At 47.2% G+C, this 26,461-nt stretch overlaps 1 protein-coding gene across 1 annotated transcript in view; it reads right to left on the bottom strand.

Moving 5' to 3' along the window:
- The window catches only part of GMPR (guanosine monophosphate reductase), a 45,765-nt gene that overhangs the window by 7,215 nt on the left and 12,089 nt on the right, over nucleotides 1–26,461 (bottom strand). Inside the window, exons 4-6 of the mRNA XM_012753650.3 lie at nucleotides 25,367–25,540; nucleotides 11,946–12,027; nucleotides 8,367–8,473 (exon numbers count right to left, since the gene is read on the bottom strand). Of these exons, the coding sequence (XP_012609104.1) occupies nucleotides 8,367–8,473; nucleotides 11,946–12,027; nucleotides 25,367–25,540 (363 nt within the window). The remainder of the gene's footprint in view (nucleotides 1–8,366; nucleotides 8,474–11,945; nucleotides 12,028–25,366; nucleotides 25,541–26,461) is intronic.

The raw sequence follows: 26,461 nt of genomic DNA, 5'->3' as shown, positions 1-26,461 counted from the left end.
CCTTTGATGCTGCATCTTCCACTCCCGGAGAGCCATCTGGGTTTCCTCTGGGGGTCAGAGGCTGGCACCGCCCACTGCTCACTTGCCTGCCTGGGCTCAGGCGCCCCATCCGGGAGCAGAAGACGGCAAGAGCCTCAGCCTCTGCCAGCCCCTTACGAAACACGCCTGGCCACTCCACCACCCGTGCTCACTCTCACCCAGGAGTCCCCTTTCCCTCTCTGCCTGGTGTGAGCTGAGCTTTATTTAGTACTAGGGCTAAATTCGTTTAAAAGCCGAGAAAAGGACATTGACTTAGTCCCTTATCTTTCCAGCCATCCGTCTGTCTCCTATTCCTCATGGACAGTGCACAGTAACCTTACGATCACACAGCCATCCTTTTTTTTTTTTTTTTGAGACAGAGTCTCACTTTGTTGCCTGAGCTAGAGTGCTGTGGCGTCAGCCTAGCTCACAGCAACCTCAAACTCCTGGGCTCAAGCGATCCTCCTGCCCCAGCCTCCTGAGTAGCTGGGACTACAGGCATGCACCACCATCCCGGCTAATTTTTTGTATATATTTTTAGTTGGCCAATTAATTTCTTTCTATTTTTAGTAGAGACGGGGTCTCGCTCTTGCTCAGGCTGGTCTTGAACTCCTGACCTTGAGCCATCCTCCCGCCTCAGCCTGCCAGAGTGCTAGGATTACAGCCACCGCACCCGGCCCACACAGCCATTCTTGATGCCTACTCTTCCCACACAGAGTACACGCTTAGGCTGTTTAATGCACAGCAGGACAGTCTTTCTTGGGGTGTTCAGCTGTGGGGGTGATGTTTAAACACCAGCAACACAGTACAAGGTCTCTAGGATGCATAGCTTGTCGCATTTCCTTACAAACACGAGAGACGCAAAATGCCCCGGCTGCTATCTGCTACTCCCAATATAACCTGGGTGAAGCTGAAGGACAGCAATGGTATCCCAAAACAGCAGCCACACACACAGGGACAGCCAAGAAAGCCATGGCACACGGGAAGACAGCAACAGCATCAGGGCTCACGTGATGGTGACAGAGCCCAAGGCTCAGTTTGGGAGCCAGGAGAAACACCAAGGCCTCAGGGGGAAGCACCTGTCCCCCGGAAGGTACCAGGCATGCTTTGGGAAGAGACAGGGAAAAAAGGCTACCTGGGACGCCTTGGGCTACAACTTGCACGAAGTTGCACGTGCCTCTGGAGACGGAGGGCGTCTACGTAGAACTGGGATGAACAACTCTGCAAAGGACATTTCGAACCCAGAGCACAGGGGCTGTGACTCAATCCTCTTTTTCTATTTGCTTATTAGGCCTGTCACTCCAGGAGCTAGAACTCAAACCCTGCTTTGTTACCTCTCTGCAGTTCTGATCAAAAGGTAGGTGTGAAGGCTCAATCTTTTTCTTCGCAAACATTTACTGACCACAGTTATCTTCTCAATTGTGTTATGCACGCATGCTCCTCTGACCCCCAGAGGGCACAAGGTGCCGAGGAATGAGTATCTCGGACTATCTCAGACGCAGTTTCCCCATAGAGGATTTCTGGCCCAAACTCTCCATGTGAAGACAGGAACAGGGCTTGTGGCCCTATATACCTTCTCAGTGCTTTGAAGTTCTGGCCCAGTTATTTACTTTCCCTCTCAATGGTGCAACCTCAACAGGCCCTTCACTTGCCCCACCAATTAATTTTAAAATGTTTTTTATCTCTTTGTCAAAACCAGCTCTGCACAGTAAGGTTCCAAATTTACAGCCTCAAACAGATTAAATAAACTCATGCTCCCATTAAAACAGGTCCTGTACATATGACTTAAAGAAACATTCTTTTGCATACTCATTTGCATCTCCTGTGGGGTCCTGAAACTTCCATGATTGTGGTCTGTGATAAGGCCTGACTCAGAAGCCCCCTGCTAACAGCACCCCAAGAAAATGAGCCCTTCTCTCCCAGGGACAGGACAAGATGTCCTCAGTTAATGCAACTGTATGACATGCCACAAAGAGTAAATTGTATTTACAGTGTCACCTGTATACATGGTGTGTATGCATTTATGAAATGGACAAAGTAAACCAAACAAGCCAGATTACAATAGCAACACAACTTCACATGGTGCCTTAAGACAAAGCAGTCTGCTCCTTGCTACCACTTACATGTAATTTCCAAAAGCGTTCGAAGTGTCCTTGCATGTTTGGGGAATGGGGGGAGGCAGAATAGTTGGAGCACACTCAGGCAAACTAAGACCCACACTTACCTTCATACATAAATATTCATAACTGCTGGGAGGTTATTAAAGCAACAACAATTTGTGAGTATTTTGCCCTGGGCAAATAAATACCCAAAGTAGCATTACAAGGGTCAATTTTTTGTTTTTCCAAAAGAGTTAACAATTATATTCAAGTACAAAAGACATCGCATGACATGAGTAAGAGTGGTGACTTGGTTTGTGAATTGGCAGCATGCCTCTTTTGCTTAAAAATACTTGCTCAGGCCTATGATAGAGGCTAGGGGAGCAAACCTAGAGCAGGCAGAGAAAAGAGTTCAAATTGAGTGCCTACCATGAGCCAGGAATTATTACGAATTTAAAAGTCATTTTTCCTATTTGAACACAAGAACCCGAAGTTGAATTTCATAGGTGGGGGAAAAATGAGGCTGAGAAATGTTGAATGACTTTCCTAAGGTCACATAGCTATAAAAATGAAAGGACAAGATTAGAACCAGTGGTGACTGGAAGATGATAGCATTTCCGGCAATAGTTATTTTCTTTTGTATGTTTATTTGCATTTCTGACTTGTCCTAGGTTAAACAGATTTTGTTGGGAAATTTTTCAAGCCTCAAAAAAAAAAAAAAAAATCACCAGAAGATTAAATTATTTGAATGAATTTTTTTTTTAGGCCTAAATAGCGATGTGACAAGACAAAATTAACTGTCAGGGCTTAATCTTCGCCTATGCAGGGAGTATCCTGAATTTTTCTGCTCTCTGCCCTTCTGAAGCCCTCGTGGGCCACAATAAATAGAAACACGACTCAAGCCCAGCCTCTTGGGTATAAGCAGTGTGGGCTGAACAGACACCATGCTGTGGCTTCCTTTTGAACTTCAACAGCATGGGTGTGCTAATTCAGCAACAAAAGTGTAAAGTGAGACAGCTGGAAGGAAATTGGACAAACTGGCAGGATCCAAAACATCTGATGGGTTTCCAGCAGGCTCAGGACTATCAGCAGGTGGGAGAAACCTGCTTGTGTTGCCTTAGACACAGGCTTGCTGGAGGCTGTGGCTGCTTTGAAGGAATGAGCTGAAGTCAAGGGTCCAAATCCCACATGTTAATAAATCCAGTCACGTGGTCTTCTGGCTACAACTTGAACTCCTAACCCCATCTAGGAGATCTCTCACCGTTGATGGAAAAGTAAGAACCTCAGAGCACACAGGTAGGATTGGAAGTGCTTACCTTCTATAGCACAGTACCACAGGCCTGGGCTGTCACTGTCCCTATCAGACAAACTCAGAGAAGTTGCTCCCCTAGGTGCTAGCCTATGAGACCTGTTTCTGGAATACTAACCCAGCCAGTGCAATCTATAAGCCTCTATTATAGAAGCCAGGGGGTTCTCAAACTTAAGAGCACATAAGAACCACCTGGAGGGCTTGCTAAAGCAGGTTCCTGGGCCTCACCTTCAGAGTTTCTGATTCAGTAGGTTAGGTCTGAGGTGGAGCCCAAGAATTTTTTTTTTTTAGAGACAGAGTCTCACTCTGTCACCCAGGCTAGAGTGCAATGACACAATCATAGCTCACTATAACTTTGATGGCTCAAGCAAAACTCACACCTCAGCTTCCCCAGTAGCTTGGACTATAGACCTATATACTATATCACCCAGATAATTTTTTTAATTGTTTTGTAGAGACAGGAGTCTTGCTCTGTTGCCCAGGCTGGTCTTGAACTCCTGGGCTCAAGTGACCTTCCCACCTCGGCTTCCCACAGTGCTGGGATCATAGGCATGAGCCACTATGCCTGGCCCCAAGAATTGCTAACAAGTTCTCAGTTAATTCTGACGCTGCTGGTCTGGGCACCACACTTAGAGAACTGCTAAGATGAGCTACAAATTGGTGGTGCTATGTAAAGAGATCCTCAGTTGATTTCTAATGGCAGTCACCTGTGGTGCACACTGAGTCTTCTTTAGCCAGAGCCCTGTAAACTAAGCAAGTTGGAAGTATCTAGAACAGGCGTCCTCAAACTGCAGCCGGCCAAGGACATTTATCCAGCCTGCCGGGTGTTTTTGCCGCCTCTGCCTGTCCTGCTTAGCAGCCGACTGGTCCCGGGCCCACAGTGCGCATGTGTGGAATGTGCACCGCACTCTCCAACGGCCCTCCAACGGTCTGAGGGACAGTGAACTGGCCCCCCTGTTTAAAAAGTGTGAGGACCCCTGCTCTAGAAAGACATAAGGATGCTATCTCTGAACAAGTTCACAGCAAAACTTTGTTTTTGACCTCCACTAATTTGGAAATGGTGGGTCATTTAAGTAACATATATGATTAGGGTCCATATTTTGATTGAATAGAGAAGACTGATAGTGAACATTATTAGGTAATAGACATGACTAATTACAGAGAAGCCAACTTCTGAAAGAGTTTAATTAGCCAGGAGGGGGTCCAGGAATGTCTATTTATAAAAGGTTCTCTGGTCATTCTCCGCAGCCGGCCTCAGACAAGGCCTCACTCAGGATCTGTGAACCGCTGGGCTTACTGGAGAACGGTGCGACTGCTTGGGCGCTTCCGACAGCTGAATAACCTACCTCAGCAGACTGACAGTTCTATGTCAGCCTTTTACATACTAGTCATTCAATAAATGGGTGGTTTTTTTTTTGAGGGGGGGGTTTGAGACAGAGTCTCGCTTTGTTGCCCAGGCTAGAGTGAGTGCCGTGGTGTCAGCCTAGCTTACAGCAACCTCAATCTCCTGGGCTCAAGCAATCCTGCTGCCTCAGCCTCCCCAGTAGCTGGGACTACAGACATGTGCCACCATGCCTGGATAATATTTTTTTCTATATATATTAGTTGGCCAATTGATTTCTTTCTATTTTTATAGTAGAGACAGGGTCTCACTCTTGCTCAGGCTGGTTCCGAACTCCTGACCTCGAGGCCTCCCGGAGTGCTAGGATTACAGGCGTGAGCCATCTCGCCTGGCCATAAATGGGTGTTAATTTGTTCACTGGAGCAAAAGCTAAAGAAAGGGTGTTGAGTGCAGGGTCTTAGATCTGTCATTAACCAATAAACCTGAGATCCTTTATTCTAAGCTCTTGGGTCAGAGTAAATGCTCAATAAACATTTGCTGAATGATTGGCTGGGTGGGTGAAAACCTTGGATAAGAATTAGCAGGAGCACAGGCACTCAGCACAGACAGCGAGTCAAGGACCTGGATCCTCGCTTGGGTTGTTACGTGCAAGTCACGAGATGGGAGGCAAAGGCTGCGGTGCCCACACGCCGTAGTCAGGCTCAAGGGAGATGAAATCACCGAGGGGTTTTAAAGAGTATAATAACGCCCTAAAAGCAGGTCCAGAAATCAAATCGCAAAAGCCTGAAATGCTGAGCCGAAATCAGCAAGCTGTCAATACCCAGGGATATGTAATTTCTTGCATTTGGGTGTTTGTGTTATTTTTTAAATCACCCATCAGTGATTTAATATGGGAACTTATGGCTTAGCAACTGTGCAAGGGGAAAGATCTGAAGGTTTATTTTAATAAATTTAGTAGGCGTCAACATTGTTTTAGAGCCACTAAAAATGTGCCACTACTTCAAATTTATCACATACACACACACACAGAGGCAGTCCCCAGGTTATTGATGAGATACGTTCCTGAGAACATCTTTAGGTCAGATTTGTGTGTAACTCAGATCACAGTGCATATGCAGTGGTGATAATAATAATGATAGCAGTGACAATACTATAATGGCTCATAGGTGGTAATAATAATACAGTAATACTATAATAATACCCCAGAGTACTAGAACAAGTTACAGAAACTTACTACGCTCCTTCTTTTAATGCAAATGAACAGAACATAAAAACAAACTCATACAATAAGTTCAGACAGGAGATAGGAGACATTTCAAAAAAAAGAATATTAAAGGTTGACACTCCTCTCATGCTGCGTAGACACTGGGCTAATGGGAATGTTATGCTTATTTTGATCTTCTAACCAAATCGATAACTTGTCTATTTCAATAATTAATCCGCTACACTGCTTAGTAATAATTGATGGTTTCATTGGAGCACTGCTTTCATATGTTCCACTGGTCTCACTTTATCCTTTATAATTGTTCCGAGCGACTGGAACCTGAGGTTCTCCCAGTGGGTGATGGCGTCTGGCCTTTCTCTGAACACTTAGACACTGCACCAGCAAACTGCTTACGCCATGTGGATTTGTTCACAGGCATGGAAGAAACTGGTTCCCAAGTTGTTGATCTGATTATTTAATTATACATAATCCTTATGAGGAGCCTTGGGAGCCTGTTCGTAAGTATGGGACACCTTAAGTCAGCTCATCCATAATCAGGGGACTGCCTGTGTCCCCTACACACATATAAATAAAGCGTTCACATAAATGGAAGACACTCTAGTACTGTCCGTCGGCTCCAACATGTCCTGCCCCAACTCTGAGTATCTCAGAACTGCCGCTGTTTGAGTGGCTGTCACACTGATGAAGCTGGAGTAGATGCTTGGGTAATTTGAGGGCGGATCTCGATTTGGCATTCATCCATTCCCTCATGGTGCCATTCCTGCGGAAGCTTCCCAAAAGTGCCTGGAGAACACTCTCTGCCTCTCCTCACCTCCCTCCCTCCCATCCATTTGTCAACCCACGGAAATTTACTCCTGCCCCCAACATGCCACCAAGCCTGCTCTCCCAGTTCCCAAGAACCCCTGGTTCCAGCACGGACCCCGCAGCCCACTCGCTCTTGCTTCCCAGCAGCCCCCGCCCCCCACCCCACCTCGCCTTCTATGGCGTGCGCCCGCTCCTGGGTTCCCAGGCCAAACTCACCTCTCACCCTCGCACCCTCCCCAGGCTCCCTCGTCCACTCCCAAGGCTCCCATGACCCTGGGGCTAACAGCACCCAGGTCTCCAGTCTGTGAACCCAATGCCTCGTGATTTTCCTCTTTGATGCCCCTCAAAATCAACACACTCCAAAGTGAACTCCATACCCACCCAAACCTCTTCCTTTGCAGCACTTCCTGCTGTCACTGCACAGACAGGTGGGGCAGCAGCTCCTCCTCCTCCTTTACCAGGTCCCCAAGCACCTGGGCAAGTGCCCAGGCGTGTTTAATTCTGCCTCCTAAATGCCAGTCAGTTCCGTGGATGGCTCTCAAGTCCGCTGCCATCACCTAGCGCAGGGCACCATCCCCTCCCGCCTGAATCACCAGCGCCTTCCCAGATGCGCTCCCTTCTCATCTAGCTCCTTGCTAGTCCCCCCAAAGCAGCCAGTTCAATCTTTCTGAAAGACAAATCAACCCACCCGGCACTCTCCTGCTTAGACCTCTTCAATAGCTCCCTACTGCTCTTAGGAGGAAGTCCCGATGCTGATGCCCAACAGCTCTTGTGCGCATCTGTCCTGAAGCTTACCTCCCGATACCCCCACCCCTGCCCCTCCAGCCTCACACCCCACCCCAGACACAGGGACTGAGATGTGGTTCCCCAAAGCTTTGCAACCACCAGGCCTCTCTATCACACCCCAGGAACCACCAGGCCTCTCTATCACACCCCAGGAAACCTTTCCCGACCTACAAATCTGGGATACGCAGCCTGTAACAGGTTGAGTTGCGTCCCCTACAAAATCCACATGTTGCCATCCTGACCCCTAGTATCTCAGAATGTGACCTTATTTGGAAATGGGGTCCTTGCAAATGTCATCAGTTAAGACAAGGTCATCCTGGAGGAGGGTGGCCCCTAATCCAACAGGACTAGTGTGCTTCTCAAAGAAGAAATCTGGACCTAACACACACACACACACACACACACACACAGGGAACGCCATGTGAAGGCGGGAGCTGGGCTGCCACAAGCCAAGGGACTACCAGAGGCTCCTACAGAGGCCTGGAACAGATCCTTCCCCGCGCCTGCAGAGAGAGAGATGGCCCTGCCAGCGCCCTGACCTCACCCTCCCCGCCTCCAGAACTGCCGGGCACTGGATGTCTGACACGGCAGCCCCAGCAGACTAGGATGCCCTCCTTGTGTTCCCAAGGTCGCCATATGTCCCCTGCCATACCACCCGCTACCTGGGTTGAGCGCCACCTGCTGGGCCTGGTCAGTCGCTGCCTGCTGGGCCTGCTGCAACCACAGTGCTGGGTCCCTCCCAAACCGAGACATCCCGAGCCCCCAGCCCCACTGGAGACTCACAGAGATGATGTGCCCCTTCAGGCCGTGGGCGGAGTCGGCGCACTCGATCACTGCGCTCAGCTGGGGGTAGCCCACCCCCGTCTTGGTGCGGGTGGTGCACACGGAACCTGGGGAACCCAAAGAGACACAGTTATACACCGGCAAAATGTGACACAAAACCAGCCCCCACCCCCTTCCCAGCCCTGCCTTACCGGCTGGGAGCAAAGCGGCCGTGGCAGAGGAGGGGAGGGGACGGGCCGCCCTGCCAGCGTGACAGAGGTCCCTGTGAACCACACCACCTGGCCACACAACCCCCTCCGGCCCTCCTTCCTGTCATCGCCTTCCCTCTACCATGCACGTCCCTGCCACTCTCCCCGTGGGACCAGCTCTCATGCAGTGGCCGCGCACCCCCTCTCCCACTCACCTCTGCCTCCCCTCACTGCCCCGCACAACCACACTCTGCTTTAGGGGGCCTCTCAGAATCCCCCCACAGCCTCGAACCTTCTTTACCTCCAAGCTCTGCCAAACTACTCTCCTCTCTCAACCTCACTGCTGGCCTGTGAAATGGAAATTAAAGCACATACCTCCCGGGCTGGTGGGAGACGGCAAATGACACAGGGAGGGGAATGGCTTGGCCCAGGGCCTGGCTTGCAGAAAGCTCTGGAGAAAAAGGAGGGCCCCAATCCCACCTCACCTCACTTAGCTCAGACCTTGCTCTGGCATCTTTATCACAGGTCTCCCTGTTCAAGTCCCCTCCCTGCTTTACCCAGACCAGCCACACCGTGCTCCCCTGCTCCCTCCCTGCCACCTACTGCTAGGGACAGGCGGCAAGTCTCCTCCCACCTGGGGACTCGCACTTGATTCTCTCTCTCTCTCAACACTCAACTCTACCCCCCCCACCAGTCCCCTTCGCCTAGCCAACCCTGCTTCATCTTTCCAGCGTCATCTTAAATGTCATTGCCCTAGGGAAGTTGTTCATCATATCGCTTATTTCAAAAAGAGGCATTCAAAGAATTATTTATGTAAGGACGCCACGGATCTGTTTTCTCTGCTGGGCGGTGAGCTCCATGGATATTCATCGTCAGTGGGCGATGAGAGAGAGCCTGGTACATAATAAGGTGCTATAAATAGTCACCGAAAGAATGTGTGGGCTCAAGAATGAATGAGTCACCCACACCCCTGTCTCCACTGCCACTCGTTCAGCCCCTCCCGGCTGTCTTGTGGTGCCCATGACGGGTGCTCTAGAGCCGGCTTACAGGCAGAGGTGAGCTCCTCCCCGCCCCAGCCTCCTCCCTGCTCCCTGCCACCACCTGTGGGCAGCCACTGAGCTTGCCACAAATTTCTCCCAGGGGTCTTTAGGGTCAAGATCAGATAGAGACACGCGTCTATACTCCCCAGGCCGGGATCTAGCGGAGAAACCGGGAGAGGGACGGAGCCACCCCCTTCTCCTGCAACCACCCGCAGGCCACCATCCACTGAGTCCTGGCGGCTGCCTGTGCCCACCCTCGCAACAGGCCGAGCCCACAGGTGTCATTCCCACCAGGCACCCGGTGACCGGACGTGCACTGTGCAAAGCGGGCTGGGAGGTTTAGAACCTCTGCCTCAGAACGGGCTCTTCTCCTCCTCTCCCACTCAGCCCCTAGATCCAGCGGCAGAATCGGGGCCCTGCTGCAGGGAGCCTGCAGCTCCGCACGTGGGCCAGACAAAGCTCAGACCAACCGCCTTTCTTGGAAACAGCCGAGGAAAAAATTTCAAATAAGGCACTGGAAGGGTCTTGATCAGCACTCAGGTGAAAGAAGAAATCGGTACATTATCTTCTCCTCATTAGAGGGCCGGAGAAACCCATTTTTAATACTTTTTTCCTAGTTCCCAGGAGTTTCTCAGTTAATGAACCTTTTTGTAATGCTATAATTTACATATACAAATACCCAGTATAAATACTATAAAGAATTTATGAGACTTGAATATGGTCTCCAATCAATTTAAAGTAGTTCCCAAGCACCAGGCTCAAAGAAGGCCCCCAACTCTCTTTAGTCTTGTCTGTTCTAGACGGGCTGGGGTGGGGGGAGCGGCTGAAGGCTCAAGATAACATCGAGAAAAGCTCTTTAGGAGCCAAGAAACGTCTCACACACCTTCACACCCTAACCTGCACAACGGTAGCTAACAGACACGCATCTGATTGAATAGGTGGCTGGTGTTTTTTTCTTTGGAAAAAGTCTTCCTGGTCTATCAGCCAATTTCAGGGGTCCTCAAACTTTTTAAACAGGGGACCAGTTCACTGTCCCTCAGACTGCTGGAGGGCCGGACTATAGTTTATAAAAAACTATGAACAAATTCCTATGCACACTGCACATATCTTATTTTAAAGTAAAAAAACAAACGGGCAAAAACATCTGCATGTGGCCCGGCTGGCCTATTCTATTATTAATCTGGTCTATTAGGGCCTACCCTCAGGGTGAGCTCCTGCTAAGTATTCTTTGGCTTTCCAATAATGGCAGACAGACACTTTAGGAAAGACCAGAGTTATCTTTCTTCTTGCTCAGAATACATTACGAACCGGCTTACATGAGTGGCAATATGAAAAGCCCAATCTTGCAAATCTCCCTGCATAAGCTTGGGTATTTGTAGGAACCTACAGTTCTTCCTGACAGTCTCTTCCAATGCATGTTCTTCCCTCGAGGCTGATGACCGTGCCAAGTCACAATAGCAATACCTGCCTGTTAACAGCACCCTTTGCCACTGACTCTTCTCCTGCTGGTTTATGGTTTGCTTCCCTTTTTTGGCAGTGCCTTTTGAGTGGGAGATTTCTGTTTTAAATCTTTGCTGTTTTTTAGTCCCAACTGAAAATGTCTATCTTTTCTCTTTCTCTCCAATTTTAGCGTCTGGTAAACAAGGGACGTGCAAGGATGAATTTGAAAACACGGCAGCTCATCTTCAAGTATGGCAAAAAGGGAAGACTGAACACCAACTGGCCCAAGAGAAAATGGCGCCCCCCAGGGTAAGGACAGAAGGGCTCCACCTCATTCCTCCACTCGTCAGTGCGGGGTCCTGGGAGACAATGCCTGAGAGAAGGATATTGGCAAACTCTGTGACCAATGTGTGTCAGGCAAGGAGCCAAAAGTGATAACTGCCTGGGCCACAGGTCAAACTCAAAGGTGACCTCATTGCTGCAAGCTTATTCGCAATATGTGGTGTCCTTCAAACATTCACAAAAACTCGACTCATTCATGTCCATTAACTATCCCCATGGATTCCTCACTTCACCTTCCTTCTCAAGGTGTATGGGGTCATTCATGAAATAAATCTGCATTCTTTTCTTCCACATTCATGTTCTGGAACCAGACCTTCATATTCTAAAGCACATCCAAACTCATTTAGAAGGGCCCTGAGGGCATGAGAAAGCAGCTCAACGAATGATACTTCTCATCAGGGGCTTCCTACAGAAGCTTAATCAATGATGCTTCCAGAAAAAAATGTGCTTTGAACCTGTGGATGAGTCATTCATGCATTCTCTTCCAGCCATCTCTAAGTCCCACCCAAGCCACAGATCCCATCTCTCCCCTCCCCGACACCCACTGTTGTGCTCCCAGCGTGTCTTACCTGGTCCAACTCCCACTTTGATGATATCTGCTCCGGACAGAATAAGCTCCTCTACCATCTCTCCAGTTACCACGTTCCCTGCCTGAGACAGAAAGAACACAGCTCAAGACCAGGAACTACTCCTGGTGCCTGAGGACCTCTACACCTGAACTCAAGGATGTACATATCCTAAAGTCAAAAAAAGCCTGCGGGACACTGGACCCAATTCCTGAGTCTGCTCAAGTCTGACACTGGTGGGCCAGAGGGTCCTGGTTTTCTTTCCCGCTGAATAAGAACACCGAATTTGACACGTGGAGACCACTTCTGGGAAAGACCCCTGGGTGAGCTGCTGGCATGAGAAGGCACAGCACTATGTAATTTTAGAGCTAGAAGATATCTTAGAGGATCTAAGTCAGGGCTTTTTGGACATCTCAGCAATGGACAAAACAAAATCTTACGATGAACGCAAATACATAAAATAAGCAATGCAACACTCTTCAGTGATTAAAATCTTTACTGTTGGGCATAAAATGCTTTGCGGTCTATAAAACCCCTGAAGAACCTCTGTGGAACCCCAGGGAGCCAGGATAAGAAAACAGTTAAGAAAACACCTGGGTGCCCTGCTCTAGCGCTGGGGTTCCCATCTAGACAAGAAAAGGCAGATGGGCCCTTATGGACCACATAGCATTGGCATGTGTTCTGTTTACGGAACACAAGGCTCTGGCCCAAAGAATAAACATAGAAGCCAGGAAGCGGCGGGTTCTATCAACCAGAAGGATGTGTCTGGTTTGGAAATAGTACAAGTTCTTTCACTGCAGGGGTCTGGGAGTGCAAAAATAGCCCTTTTTATTACAACTCACTGCCCTGTGGATTCTTCAGCTGGCATATAGGATACTTGGCAAGACGCCCCTGACTGAGTTTTCACAACTGTGCAAAGTCATGCTTTGCAAAATGCATCCCTACTCCATTCTACTCGTATTTTCTACACGGAAGCCCAAGCATCTTTAGCTGAATTGATTCCCAGAGGGAATTTTTCGTTTTTAACCTAGAAAAAGGTGACTTTTCACTTCCTTATAAAAGGATCTTGGGAAAAAGTGATGGGGAACGCTCAAAGCTACTTTAATCCCAACAGAAACTGACAACGGAAACTGACAGCCCAGAAAGAGAACTAGAGAGAGATTAAAGAATTAAAGTAAAATTTATATCCCCCCAAATTCAGAAAACCTTAAATACTAGTAACAAGCATAACGGTGAAAAAACATAAATACAGAGCTGTTTACATAAAACTAAAAACTTATATACACAGAAACACACATACGATCAACAAATAACCAGAGATATGCAATGATGACAGAGGGTTACTAACCTTAACATAGTAAGAACTCTCACAAATCTATAGGAAAAATGCTAATATTTCATAGAGTTAAGTGCCAAAGGACATGAACAAGCTAATGAAAGAAAGAAAATGGCTAATAAAACAGAGGAAGTATTCAATCTCACTAATAAACAACCAAATGTAAATTAAGATACCAATGAGGTACTACTTTTTACTTAACAAATTACCAAAAAAGAACTGGACTCGATCTCATACTTTCTCACTGCTTGACTTGCTAAACAGCCAAGTGAAAACAACAACAACAAAAACTTAGAGAAACTACTCTCAGCCGTCCAGATAATTTCATTTTCAATGTAGATTCTTTTTCCCCAATCTGGTGCCGCCTCTGAACCATTTTATTTTCAGGGGCCTACTTTAGGCAAAATGAATCGATTTAAGTCAGATTACAATGCCCCATAATGCTCTGAAATAAAAAGTAAAAATTCAGCCGGGCGCGGTGGCTCACGCCTGTAATCCTAGCACTCTGGGAGGCCGAGGCGGGCGGATTGCTGGAGCTCAGGAGTTCAAAACCAGCCTGAGCAAGAGCGACACCCCGTCTCTACTATAAATAGAAAGAAATTAATTGGCCGACTAATATATATATATATACACAAAAAATTAGCCGGGCATGGTGGCACATGCCTGTAGCCCCAGCTACTTGGGAGGCTGAGGCAGGAGGATTGCTTGAGCCCAGGAGTTTGAGGTTGCTGTGAGCTAGGCTGATGCCACAGCACTCATTCTAGTCTGGGCAACAAAGAGAGACACTGTCTCAAAAAAAAAAAAAAAAAAAGTAAAAATTAAAAAAAATTTAAAAGTCAGCAGCAAGAAATAAAATCTTACTAATGTTTTGAAGTCATTTAAATCAAATTGCTATCTCTATAATGTTTTGAGGTCATTTAAATCAAATTGCTATCTCTCCCAATTAGAAGTGACCCCTTCTTTTGAATTCTCAGTGGCACTTTGTGCTTCTCTGATGTCACATAGTACATTCTATTATGTATTTTATTTATATTTATATGTGAATTTTTAAACTTGGTAGAACTTTGGCAAAAAGAAAAATAATTTCTTGTTCATTTTTTTAGTTCTCTATATTGAATTAACTGAATGTTGTTTAATATGTTAGTGTTACACTGATTTGACTTGCTTTGAAATTTATTAAAGTTCTCTACACTAAAGGAATAGATATTTGCCAACAACAACAACAACAATAACAAAAAGTCAGCTCACAATGGACATACCACTGTGAGGGTCAAATTAAACTGTAAAGGATCAACAAGGCTGGCACTGTTTTAGAACCCAGAAGCTTCTACAAATGTCTCCCTCTCCCCTTAGCTACCTGCATGGCTCCTGTAGCCATGTGTGGTCAGAACGTGGTCACCGTCGCTAGGTGGAAAAACCCAGAGTGATTATGAAATGCCTCAACCATGTGACACAACACAACCAGCAGTGGACGGGGAGTTTCCACTGGCGGAAACAAAAAGCTGTCTATTCCAGTTGGAAAACAAGAAGGGCAAAAATAAGGGAAAGGGGGAAAAGACCAAATCAGAAATGAGAGCAATGACAGGAGTACGGTCAGGCTTTGGTGAAGTCCTTGGCCTACCACTACAGTGGCCTCTGGACATGGGGCATGATATGGGGGGCCAGGAGGAGCTGGCCGGGCGTGGTTATGTGAGGAGGAGTCTGCTTTATCTGGGCATGAAGCACCTCGGGAGTGGAGTGGATACGGGACCGTCAGAACGCGGCTGCGCACAGCAGCTCAGCTCTCCGGCCGCTCAGGTAGTTCGTGCACGTTCATTCCCTGGGCAGACACGATAAAACGGAAGCTGTGCACCCTGATCTGGGCCCCGCAGCAGGAAGGTGGGGGTTTCAGCTAGATGTCCCCTCTTCCTGGGGAGGCTGAGCACCGTCCAGGCTCCCTCATGCTCCGGACAGCAACAAATGTTCCGCCTTGTCAAGGAGAGGTTGAAGGCCAGGGAAAAAGACATAGAAAGTGACAAAACTGGCCCAGGCACAGTGGCTCACACCTGTAATCCTAGCACTTTGTGAGGCCAAAGTGGGAGGACTGCTTGAAGCCCAGGAGTCTGAGACAAGCCTGAGCAAGAACAAGATCCTATCTCTACAAAAAATAGAAAAAAATGAGCCGGGTGTGGTGGTGCACACCTGTAGTCCCAGCTACGAAGGAGGCTGGAGCAGGAGGATCGCTTGAGCTGAAGAGTTTGAGGTTGCTGTGAGCTAAGACACCACTGAACTCTAGCCTGGGTGACACAGAGAGATCGTCTCAAAAAAAAAAAAAAAGTTGCTATGGTCTGAATGTTTATTTCCCCCAAAATTTATGCATTGAAATCCTTACTCCCAAGGTGATGGTATCAGGAGGTGGAGGCCTGTGGTAAGTAATTAGGTCACGGAGGCAGAGCCCTTATGAATGGGATTAGTGCCCTTATAAAGCAGACCTGGGAGACCCCTCACCCCCTCTACCACATAAGGTTGCAGTGAAAAGACATTGTGTGAGGCAGGGAGCAGACCCTCACCGGACACTGAGTCTGCTGGTGCTTTAATCTTGGACTCCCCAGAACTGTGAAAATAAATTTCTCATTTCTGTAGGCTATGTAGTTTCCGGTATCTTAATACCCTAAGTTATACAACAGCCTGAACAGACTAAGACAAAAGTCCTCTGAGCAAAACTAAAAACCAAACCTGATTCACCACAAGTTTTCAAGCTTTCCTTTAGATCCCAACATCTATGGCAAAATAAGTTCAGAAAGACCTGGGGTCGGCTGGGTGCAGTGGCTCACACCTGTAATCCCAGCAATTTGGGAGGCTGAGGTGGGAGGATCACTTGAGGCCAGGAGTTTGAGATCTGCCTAGGCAACATAGATAGACTTGGTCTTTACAAATAAAATAAAATAAAATAAAATAAAATAAAATAAAATAAAATAAAATGAGCCAGGTGCAGGGCATGTACCTATAATCCTAGCTACTTGGGAGGCTGAGGCAGGAGGATTGCTTGAGCATAAGAGTTTAAGATTACAGCGAGCTACGATCATGCCACTGCACTCCAGCCTGGCCAACAAAGCAAGACTCTGTCTCTAAAAAAATAAGTAAATAAACAAAGACCGACCTGGGGTAGAATGATGCTGGACCTCCCTCTTACCATGTGCTTTTGAGCAAGCCACTTCAAGTCTGAGTCTCAGTTTACCCTGCCATATAAAATAGGGCTAGTCATACCCACTTGCGGTCATTATAAAATTTATAAAGAAAGTTCTCTCAAATCCTGAGCAGCCTGTCTGACCCTCGGCGGTGCTCAGCAAATGTCAGACCCTCGAATTAAGAGTGAGTTCTGCATATTGCTCTGCTACCCACTATTTGTTTAGTTTTATTCTATAATTATGGTCGAATACACCTAACATAAAGGTTACTGTTTTAACCATTTTTAGCGGTGCAGAACAGTGGCATGAAGTACATTTATTCACACTGTTGTGCAACCGTCACCAAGTATCTACCTCCAGAACTTTTTCATCATCTGAAACTATACTCATTAAACAGTAACTCCTCTCCCTGCTTTTTATGGGCTCTTCTGAGGCCCTCTGCCAAGAAAACTCTTTCCCATTAAATTGATCAAAGGCAGAGGTCAGCCGACAGGCAGCAAGCTGGATTTGGCCCACAGCCTGCCAGCCCTAACACCGGGGATGGAGTACCAGTCCCAGCGCCTGCTCCCGAGCACATGGAAAACGTCCCTCCACCTGCCCGCGGAACCCCGGATGCTGTCAAGGCAATATCCACCTTTCGGATCACGTTAAACTGAGTTTATTGTGCGACTCTCGGAGATAAACATCACCTGCACTTCTGAGGCCCTTCATAGCTTTCAGCCCATCGTAGCTTTCAGCCAGAAGGAGAGCGAAAACAGGAAATCCAGGGAACAAGGTCAGAGAAGTGCCATCATCAGCCTTATACACGTCCCTTGTGCCTCAGGGAGGCACGCTCAACCGGCAAAGCCGCCCACGGCCCCACGCCTACAAGGAGTACCGAAAAGAGGTGTCCACCTCCCTGGGCAAAGGTATAGAGCAGGGGCGACTCTGTATGGCTCAGAACTTTGCCTGGCCAGGCGTGGTGGCGCAGGCCTGTAATCCTAGCACTCTGGGAGGCCAAGGCAGGAGGATCGCTCAAGGTCAGAAGTTCGAAACCAGCCTGGGCAAAAGCAAGACCCCCGTCTCTACTATAAATAGAAAGAAATTAATTGGCCAACTAAAAATATATAGAAAAAAAATTAGTCGGGCATGGTGGCACATGCCTGTAGTCCCAGCTACTCGGGAGGCTGAGGCAGGAGGATCGCTTGAGCCCAGGAGTTTGAGGTTGCTATGAGCTATGCTGACGCCACGGCACTCTAGCCCAGGCAACAAAGTGAGACTCTGTCTCAAAATAAAAAAACAAAAAAAAAAAACCCCAAAAACAAAAACCTTGCCTGTCCACAACTGCTGGAGAAAGAATGCAGGCAGGTGAATGTGCCATCAGCCACCCATGGAAATGCCAAGGCCCTGCCCATGGCCCCCCGGGCTATCCCCGACTGTGGAGGTGGCACTGCCCCAGGGGAACAGAGCTAGGCCGCCAGTCTACTCTGCACAGATGAGGTCTCACACACCTACCGCCTCTAGACTGGGTCAGAAAGAGCCACCAGCACAAAAGCATTCAGCAGACCCGACAGAGGGACCTCCACATCCCAGCAAGTCTCGGCCAGTAGGGCTGGTGACAGCATGCTGTGACAATCTCAGGCCCCCAGCCAGTCACCTGGCCCCCAACACCAGGTCTGCTTCTCACTGGCTGTGTAACCCTTGCAAAGTTCCCTGAGCTCTCTAAGACAAAGTTTTACGTCAATAAAAGTGTCATTATCCTGACGCAAAGATTTGTTATTAGAAAAAAAGTACCTAGTCGAAGTTAGTGCCTCCTCCCACAGTACCTAGGAGGCACCCGGAATACATGATTCTCTTTCCTCTCTGGGAACTGCCAGGCACACGGCGACAGGACTTGTTCCGGTCTTCTCTCCATAAGCCAGCACCTCCACAGGACCCTGTTCTGTCAAAGATATTCCCTACAAATCCCTGCTTCCCCTCCCCATGTAGCAAGGCTCACCTTAGACGAAAGACAAGAGGAAAACCCAGGATGGCCTGGGCACAGAAGCAACAAGCTCCCACTCCTAACGCAGGGACTGGGAACTGGCAGCTTCCACCAGGAATGTTTCTGAGCTTCCCTTCTGCTCACTGCATTGTCACGATCACTGACACTCAGCACTCACATCTTTCAGTTCCAAAACACTGGACAAATGTTAGTGTGCCTTCACAATGCCTCCAAACGCCATAAGAGAAATTATGCTTTCAAAACACCAAAAATCGAGTTTTTTAATGAATCACCAATTTCAGGGGTCAGGGCAGGCAAAGAATGGCTCAGGAATAAATATCTATGTTGCCAAAGTCTCCTGTTCATTACTGGGGAAACCAACAAGAGCAAGGAAAACACATCACCCCTGGGCCCTCGCTGGTGGCAGCCGCCCAGAGGGCTGTGGGAACTCTGCACCATGTCCCCTCCCAGCCTCATCCCCCATAGCAACCCCCAAGCTCTGCACTGGCAACAGCACCCTCTCCCTCCTCCTACCAGCCTCCCTCCTTCCTGCACCGCCCGCCCTGTCGCCCCTGGTCTTGGTCCTTGCAATGGAGAGCTCTGGAGCACTAATGGACTTCTGCTATCACATGTGACACAGGTTCCCTCTCTCTTCTTTAAACAAACAACCCCAACACACACCCCATCCTCCTCCTCTTTTTCTGAGCAACTGTTGGTGAAGGCTCCACTGTTTACAAAACAGAAGCCCACCTGATCACCACAATAGTTCTCCAGCCATATGATCCCCAACCTCCTTTTCTCACAGGTTGTGAACTACAATAAAATCTTAAGGCTCCCCCACCACTGGCTGCCTGAATGGACCCCGTCTTGGCCAAGGGGATACCCTAACACTCAGTTGCCGGCCATGAGAAGGGAGGTCAGACATGCCTGATCATGTCCTTCTCCTTTCTTAGAGATATCCTTAGTTACTCATTAACAAGCCTAAGGCTATTGGATGCAAACCTGCAGGTCCTCAATTTACACAACAAACCTCTGTGTCTGGGCGTACCTCTGGTAGCTTCTCTCTTAACAGGCTTTCTTATCTTAAAACATTCCAAGCCTTTAGACAGAGCTTCATTTCTTTAACCAATTACAAATCAGAGAGTCTCTAAACCCACCCATAACCTGTAAGCCCCCGCCTTTTCCAGGCAAACCAAAGTACACCTTCCATGTATTGATTTATGACTTTACGTGTAACCCCTGTCTCCCTGAAATGTAGAAAACCAAACTGTAACCCAACCACTACGAGTCCACTTGCTCAAGGCTTCCTGGGCATGGCTCCAAGCTATGGTCCTGAAATGTGGACTCAGATTAAACCTCTTTAAGTTATTTTATAGACTGGGTTCTATTCAGAAAGAATGCCACTTCCCCAGTGTGACTCAGCTCATAGCTTCATACTGACTGTTTGTCTCCCCCAAAAAGTCATATGTTGAAACTTAAGCCCCTAGGTGATGATGTCAGGAAGTGGGCCTTTGGGGGGTGATTAGGTGATGAGAGTGGAACCCTTATAAATGGGACTAGTGCCCTTATAAACGAGGCTTGGGGGCGCTTGTTTGCCCCTTCCACCATGTGAGAACACAGCAAGAAGAAGGCAGCATGTGAGGAGGAGTGACAAGGAAAACGTAGGGCGCCAGGACCCGGCCACTTGCCACCTCTCCATCGCTCCACATGCCTGCGGCCGGCACTGTGTGGGGCCAGTTGGAGGACACGCTGCTGGGGCCGGCCCGCCGGGCCTCCGTGGTAGAGCCACCAGGGCCCACGTGCCACCACCTACTGATGTCCTGTCCGCTGTCCATGCTCAGTGCTCGGCCTTCTCCTGTCATCCCCCCCACGCCGCTCGCATGATCCTGATTGGGTAATTTTTAAATCCCACTGTTGCTGATTGGATGTTAAAGCTTGTAGTTGATTGGACGCTTTTGGAGTCCTACCAGGGGTATAAAAGCAGGAGGAGAACAGGGAAGGGGGGCAGGACAGAAGGTCAGAAGACCAGAAGAGAGCTGTAACAGTAGGTATGCTGAGCCTGCTGGGTGAATAAAGGCTGTTCTCCGGCTCTTCATGCCACTCGGTTCTTTCCCTGGTCAAGAGCTGTAACTTTCCCTGGTCAAGAGCTGTAATGCTAGCTGTACAATGAGGACTGAACTCTGATCTTTTTCTTTTGCTAAAAACTCCTTCCTAAGGAGGCCAGCTGGGTCAGGCTGACAATTGGTAAATTCCCACTAAGCGGCTTTTGTTAGCCAAATGAAGCAGTGGTTTACTTCCCAACCTGATTCTGGTATGGCATTAACATCACCTAAAAGATAAGAAGCCCCTGTCTTAACTCAAGCATCCTAGCAGATGCCTATCATAAATTTAAAATATCTTAACTCAAGCATCCTAGCAGATGCCTATTCTTAAATTTAAAGCATTTAAAAGCATCCTAGCAGGCGCCTATTGTAAATTTAAAATGTCCTCCTGTCTGGACCTCCCAGAGTGCCCACACCTTTATTTTAAAATAAGCATATCCTTTCTGGTCTTCTAGATAAAGTCTAACTCTCTCAGCCAATTGCCAACCAAAGAATCTTAATTTACAAGTCACTCTGTTTCCCCCATCCATTCATCCTCCCTAGCAACCCTTTAAGTCCCTAAACAGAATTACCAACACTCCTCATTTTCCCGCCTCCCCTCTAAATGGCCTGTATAAAAATATCTGAACTTCACTGGGATACTGGGTAATCAATCACTCTGTGATTTTTCCCCATGTGCATGGTAAATAAACCTTTCTCATTTAATCTGCCTTAATTGTGAGTTGATCTCTCAGTGAACTTTCAGGGGAAAAGGCAAGTTTCCCCTCACCCCTACAGAGGAAAAGAGCAAGCGAGGCATCTGGAAACCAGTATTAAAAATTAGCTCCAGGAGCCACGGAGACATAAACTAAGGCAGTGAAAGTCAAGTATACTACCTAGCAAAAGAGGATGCAAAATATATAAAGGATTACCATTAATATAAGGTTCAAAATTCACATTGTTTAGGAATGCATAAGTAAGTGGCTAAACTCGAGACAGCAAAGATTACCACCACGGTTAGGATGGGGGTTCCTCTGAGGTGGTGAGTGGGGGGCTCCTGAGTGCCGTGCATGGAAAGGGTGCTTATCTTATGATTATTTATTAAATTTCCATGTTTTATGCTTTTTCTGTATGTGTCACATTTCACAATGTATAAAATAAATTGTAAAAAAAGGTGGAATCAATAAATCGCCTGGTTAAATCCATGTAATTTCTGATTCCTGATCCTTCATAACTAATTTGTACACTAAAATGTCAATAAATGTAAAGAGCAGTTTCCCAAGTTCATTAGTCCCTCGTGTCTCCAGAGCTAGGGAAATAGGAGAGGTGAACTAGAAAGGTCTAATGGTCTGTCAATGGCAACCTTGGGCCTATCTCATCCTATAACTCTCAGGAAGGAATGAACAAAGGACGCTTCCCAAGGTCAGCAAATATTTGTCAAGCTCTTTCTACAGACCCAAGCAGGGTCCACAGGTTTAATACCATATGCTATTTATGTGCTAGCAGGTCCCAACTGGGGCCTGGGCGGTTCTGCTGTCCTGGGAGTCCAGCTTTGTTTCCCAAGAGAAGACATGACAGCAGGGGGCTGAGGTAGAGCATAGACACATAAGCACTGCTGGGTCACGACAGCGGGTGACTTCATCACCCTCCACTACCTACTGCCCAGTGGAAGGAGCCAGCTTTATCAGTAAGGTTAACAAAGACGGGTTATGTTGAAGTCTCAGCGGGCAGTGTGGGTTAATGGCCAGAGCTTCGACTGCACAGTCGGACTGACGTGGCCTCAAACTCCACTTCTGTCACTTAATGTTGATGTGGCCTTATGAAAAATCCAAATTCCAAGAACAGATCAGAGCTTAAGATTCCTCAGGGGTAGTAAACTCGGGATGATAGTTTCTACTCTTTATAGAAACGTCATAAAGAAAAGATGCAAACCTTCAGAAACACAGCATGGATTTGCTTGACATAAGAAAACAAACAAACTCCTCTTCTTACTCTTAAAACCCAACACAGAACACATCCATGACCAAAATGGGGAGGGCTCGCCACATACCAAGTAACTCTCTAGCAGACACCTACGGGTGTTCTACAATTCGACTTGACCCCGACACTACCGACCTAGAGACGGTGTCAGACCCCACATGTTAGGGCTCAGTCCCACAAGACCCCCCAAGCCCATGCCTCAGATGCCAACTGTAAGGAGTAGCTTACCCACAGCTTCTGTCCAACGTGGCTACAAACCAGAGGTTCTCATGACTCCCTTTCTCAGGTTCAATTAATTTGCTAGGACAGCTCACAGACTTAGGGAAACACTTACGTTTACCAGTTTATTATACTAATAAAGAATATGATGAAGGACACAGATGAACAGCCGAATGCAGAGACACCGGACAAGGTCTGGAGGAGCCTCTGTCTGCATAGAGTTGAGCGCAACCACCCTCCCGGCATGCCGATGTGTTTACCAACCAGGAAGCTCTCCAAATCCTGTATTCTCAGGTTTTTATGGAGAAGGTCTCATCACACAGGCACAATGGATTATTAATTCAATTTCCAGCACCTCTACCCTCTCTGGAGAGTGGGGATCCGGCTGCAAGTTCCAAGCTTCCAATCATGGCTTGGTCTGCCTGGTGACCAGCCCCTTCCCAAGAGCCCACCAAGAGTCACCTCGTTAGAACGAAAACTGCTTCTATCACCCAGGAAATCCCAAGGGGTTAGGAGCTCTGTGTAACGCTCTTAGCACTCTGGAAATTACAAAGGTTCTAGAAGCTCTATCTCAGGAACCAGAGTCAAAGACCAAACATTACAGCAAAAGATTCTCCTACTACCCCTACCTACAAAGGTTTTAAGAGTTCTGTCTCAGAAAGTGGAGGCAGAGACCAATGTATACAGATATATTTCTTATCACTTACAATATTCAACAAACATAATCAAAAAACAATGAAGCTGGCAGCACTATTATGGAGGGTAAAATGAATTTTGCTATTTCCCACCCGACTTCTAAACACTGGCACAGCAGGTTGACCTTGGAACAACTCTTTTTTTTTTTTTTTTTTTTTAATTTTGATTTTTTTTTTTTTTGAGACAGAGTCTCACTTTGTTGCCCAGGCTAGAGTGAGTGCCGTGGCGTCAGCCTAGCTCACAACAACCTCAATCTCCTGGACTCAAGCGATCCTCCTGCCTCAGCCTCCCCAGTAGCTGGGACTACAGGCATGCGCCACCATGCCTGGCTAAATTTTTTTTCTATATATATTAGTTGGCCAATTAATTTATTTCTATTTATAGTAGAGACAGGGGTCTTGCTCTTGCTCAGGCTGGTTTTGAACTCCTGAGCTCGAGCAATCCGCCCGCCTCGGCCTCCCAGAGTGCTAGGATTACAGGCGTGAGCCACTGCACCCGGCCTAGAACAACTCTTGATCCTTTCTTCCTGTATGTTTGGAAAGCATAAAATACTCACATTAAAAATCCTTAGAAGCCCTTTAGCAGAATATTTAACTCCATTAATAGTTAAAACTCCTGCCTCCCAACTTCCTTATAATGATGAAATGTGAGAAGAAATGAAGTTAAAAATTCAAAAACAAAGAGGTTAGGTAAATTATCTAGGCATCAGTCAATATGTGCCATGGTAACTAAGCCAGGTAAAGACATGCAAAATTACAGCACAGGTTTTTCCAAAAGCCTAACTGTGAACCCCAGAGCTTCTATTTGCCTTTTCTGAAAATCCGTCTTGCCCAGAAGTCACACATACACATTCTTTTTGGCTTTTTTTTTTTTTTTTACAGCGTTTTACTCTGTTGCCTGGACTAGAATGCAGTGGCATCATCATAGCTCACTATAACCTCAAACTCCTGGGCTCAAGGAATCCTCCTCCCTCAGTCTCCTGAGTAGCTTGGACTACAGGTGCACATCACCACAGCCAGCTATATTGTTTTTTTTTTATTTTTCGCAGAGATGGGGTCTTGCTATGTTGCTCAGGCTGGTCTTAACTCCTGGCCTCTGACAATCCTCCCATCTCAGCCTTCCAAAGTGCTAGGATTACAGAAGTAAACTACCATGCCTGGCCCACAAATACACATTCTAACTACTAAAGATGCTGATAATTAGGAAAATACAGAATAAGTCAAGAAACAAAGCTCCCAGGCTGGGCATAGCATCTCATGCCTGAAACCCTAGCACTCTGAGAGGCCAATTCAGGAGGACTGCTTGAGCTCAGGAGCGAGACTCTATCTCTACTAAAAATAGAAAAATTAGCCAGGCATGGTGGCACGTGCCCATAGTCCCAGCTACTTAGGAGGCTGAGGCAAGAGGAGGGCTTGAGCCCAGGAGTCTGAGGTTGCCGTGAGCTATGATGACGCCATTGCACTCTACCCAGGGCAACAGAGCAAGACTCTGTCTCAAAAAAATAAATAAATAAATAAATAAAGCTCCTAGATAAAATGCCACACTGACTGATTTGCCATCAATAGTGCACTATTGTGAAATTTCCTTTATTCCAACTCCTAGAGCAGAGTTTTCTACTGGCAGTAGGGGTAGGACACAGAAGACCTAAATATGTTAAACTGAAACCTAGTTACATGTTCAATTATACACTCTGTTAAGGACTAACACAGGCCTTTTTGAAAGGTATCACATGGTAAGAAACATTTTATGATATTTAGTAAAAATAAGGAGCCAACATCCTAAGATGTTGATTGGGATTTTATTTTTTTTACAGAGGAAATTCCAGTGTTCTGATGTCCCACAGAAAGCAGTGGCCTCTCCTTTGATTCTCTGCCAGTCTTTGGCTAAGAAGGCACTAAAAGCCCTGAAGAGAATACAGTTGCCCCAACACACTGAACGACCCTCTTTGCGTCCCCACCTTGAAACTGTTCCACCGTACCTACCATAATGGTGTGTTCAGGAAATTTGGCACGGACGAGTTTCACGAATTCCACAAAATGCTCCGAATACCCGTTAGCCACATCCAGGCAAATGAACTTAATCTGTGGCACAGCTTCCAGGATGCTGGTCATCTTCTCCAGATCGTTCTGCCCGCTGCCTGAACTCACAGCTACATGCTGTACCAAAATAAACCAAGGAGCACAGACATGAACGGTAGCATTCATGAGTCAGACCCTGCCTCTAGCCATGTGACTACTTTGAGGACAGTACAGTCACCCTTTGAGGTCAACCCTGATCAAATACACAGGGCACCTGCTCAAGAGACAGGCAACAGCAGAGGGCAAAGGGAGATGAATTCATCCAATCATCTAAACTTTGATTCATACCACTGAATTCTGTATGACCTCAAACCTAGACCTCAGCCACAAAATCTTCCCAGTAAACAGATTCTTAAATAATCAGGAAATCTAGTCCTTGGCTTCTATTTCATTTCCTGAAGCTCTCCCTGTGGAACTCTGAGCTATGTGGCGCTACTGGTGCGAATATGTCATATCATGGAAACTCAAGGAAGCACAATGAGGGAAAGTTGGGAAGAACGAGAGTTGGCCAGTCAACTCCGGCTTCCTCACTCCAACGCTGTGGCCTTCGCCTTAAGCACCTCACTATGAGAGCAAGAGGGGAAGTTGGCTAACCCTCCCCCTCAATAAACTCAATCCTATTTTTTGTTTTTACTCCCAATAACATATTACCATGACATGCAAATCTTAACCAGTTACAAAGAGGTTAACTCGTCTGTTAAATCTTCACCTATACAAAGAAGTTAACTTGTTTTCCTATAAAGGGGGCAAAAGTTCCCAAGGTGTAAAACAAACAAGCCCAACATGATCTTTCCCAACTGCACTTGAACATGTTTAAATCTGAAACCACCCCCTGCTCTGTAACACGCACCCCCTCACCTCTGCAGCACCAGCGCCCTTGGACCCTACACCTCTGCCTTCTCGAACGTCTGCTCTTTGGGAAAGGGCTGGTTTTCAACAATTTAAGCCCTAGTGAAACTAAGCCATGAGCTGTGCCCAGAGTCAGCATGTCACCTTTTA

The sequence above is a fragment of the Microcebus murinus genome, chromosome 15 (genome assembly GCF_040939455.1).
Source record: "Microcebus murinus isolate Inina chromosome 15, M.murinus_Inina_mat1.0, whole genome shotgun sequence".
NCBI lineage: Eukaryota > Metazoa > Chordata > Mammalia > Primates > Cheirogaleidae > Microcebus > Microcebus murinus.
Note: the sequence above shows the minus strand (reverse complement) of the source record. Positions and strands in the feature narration are given on the sequence as shown.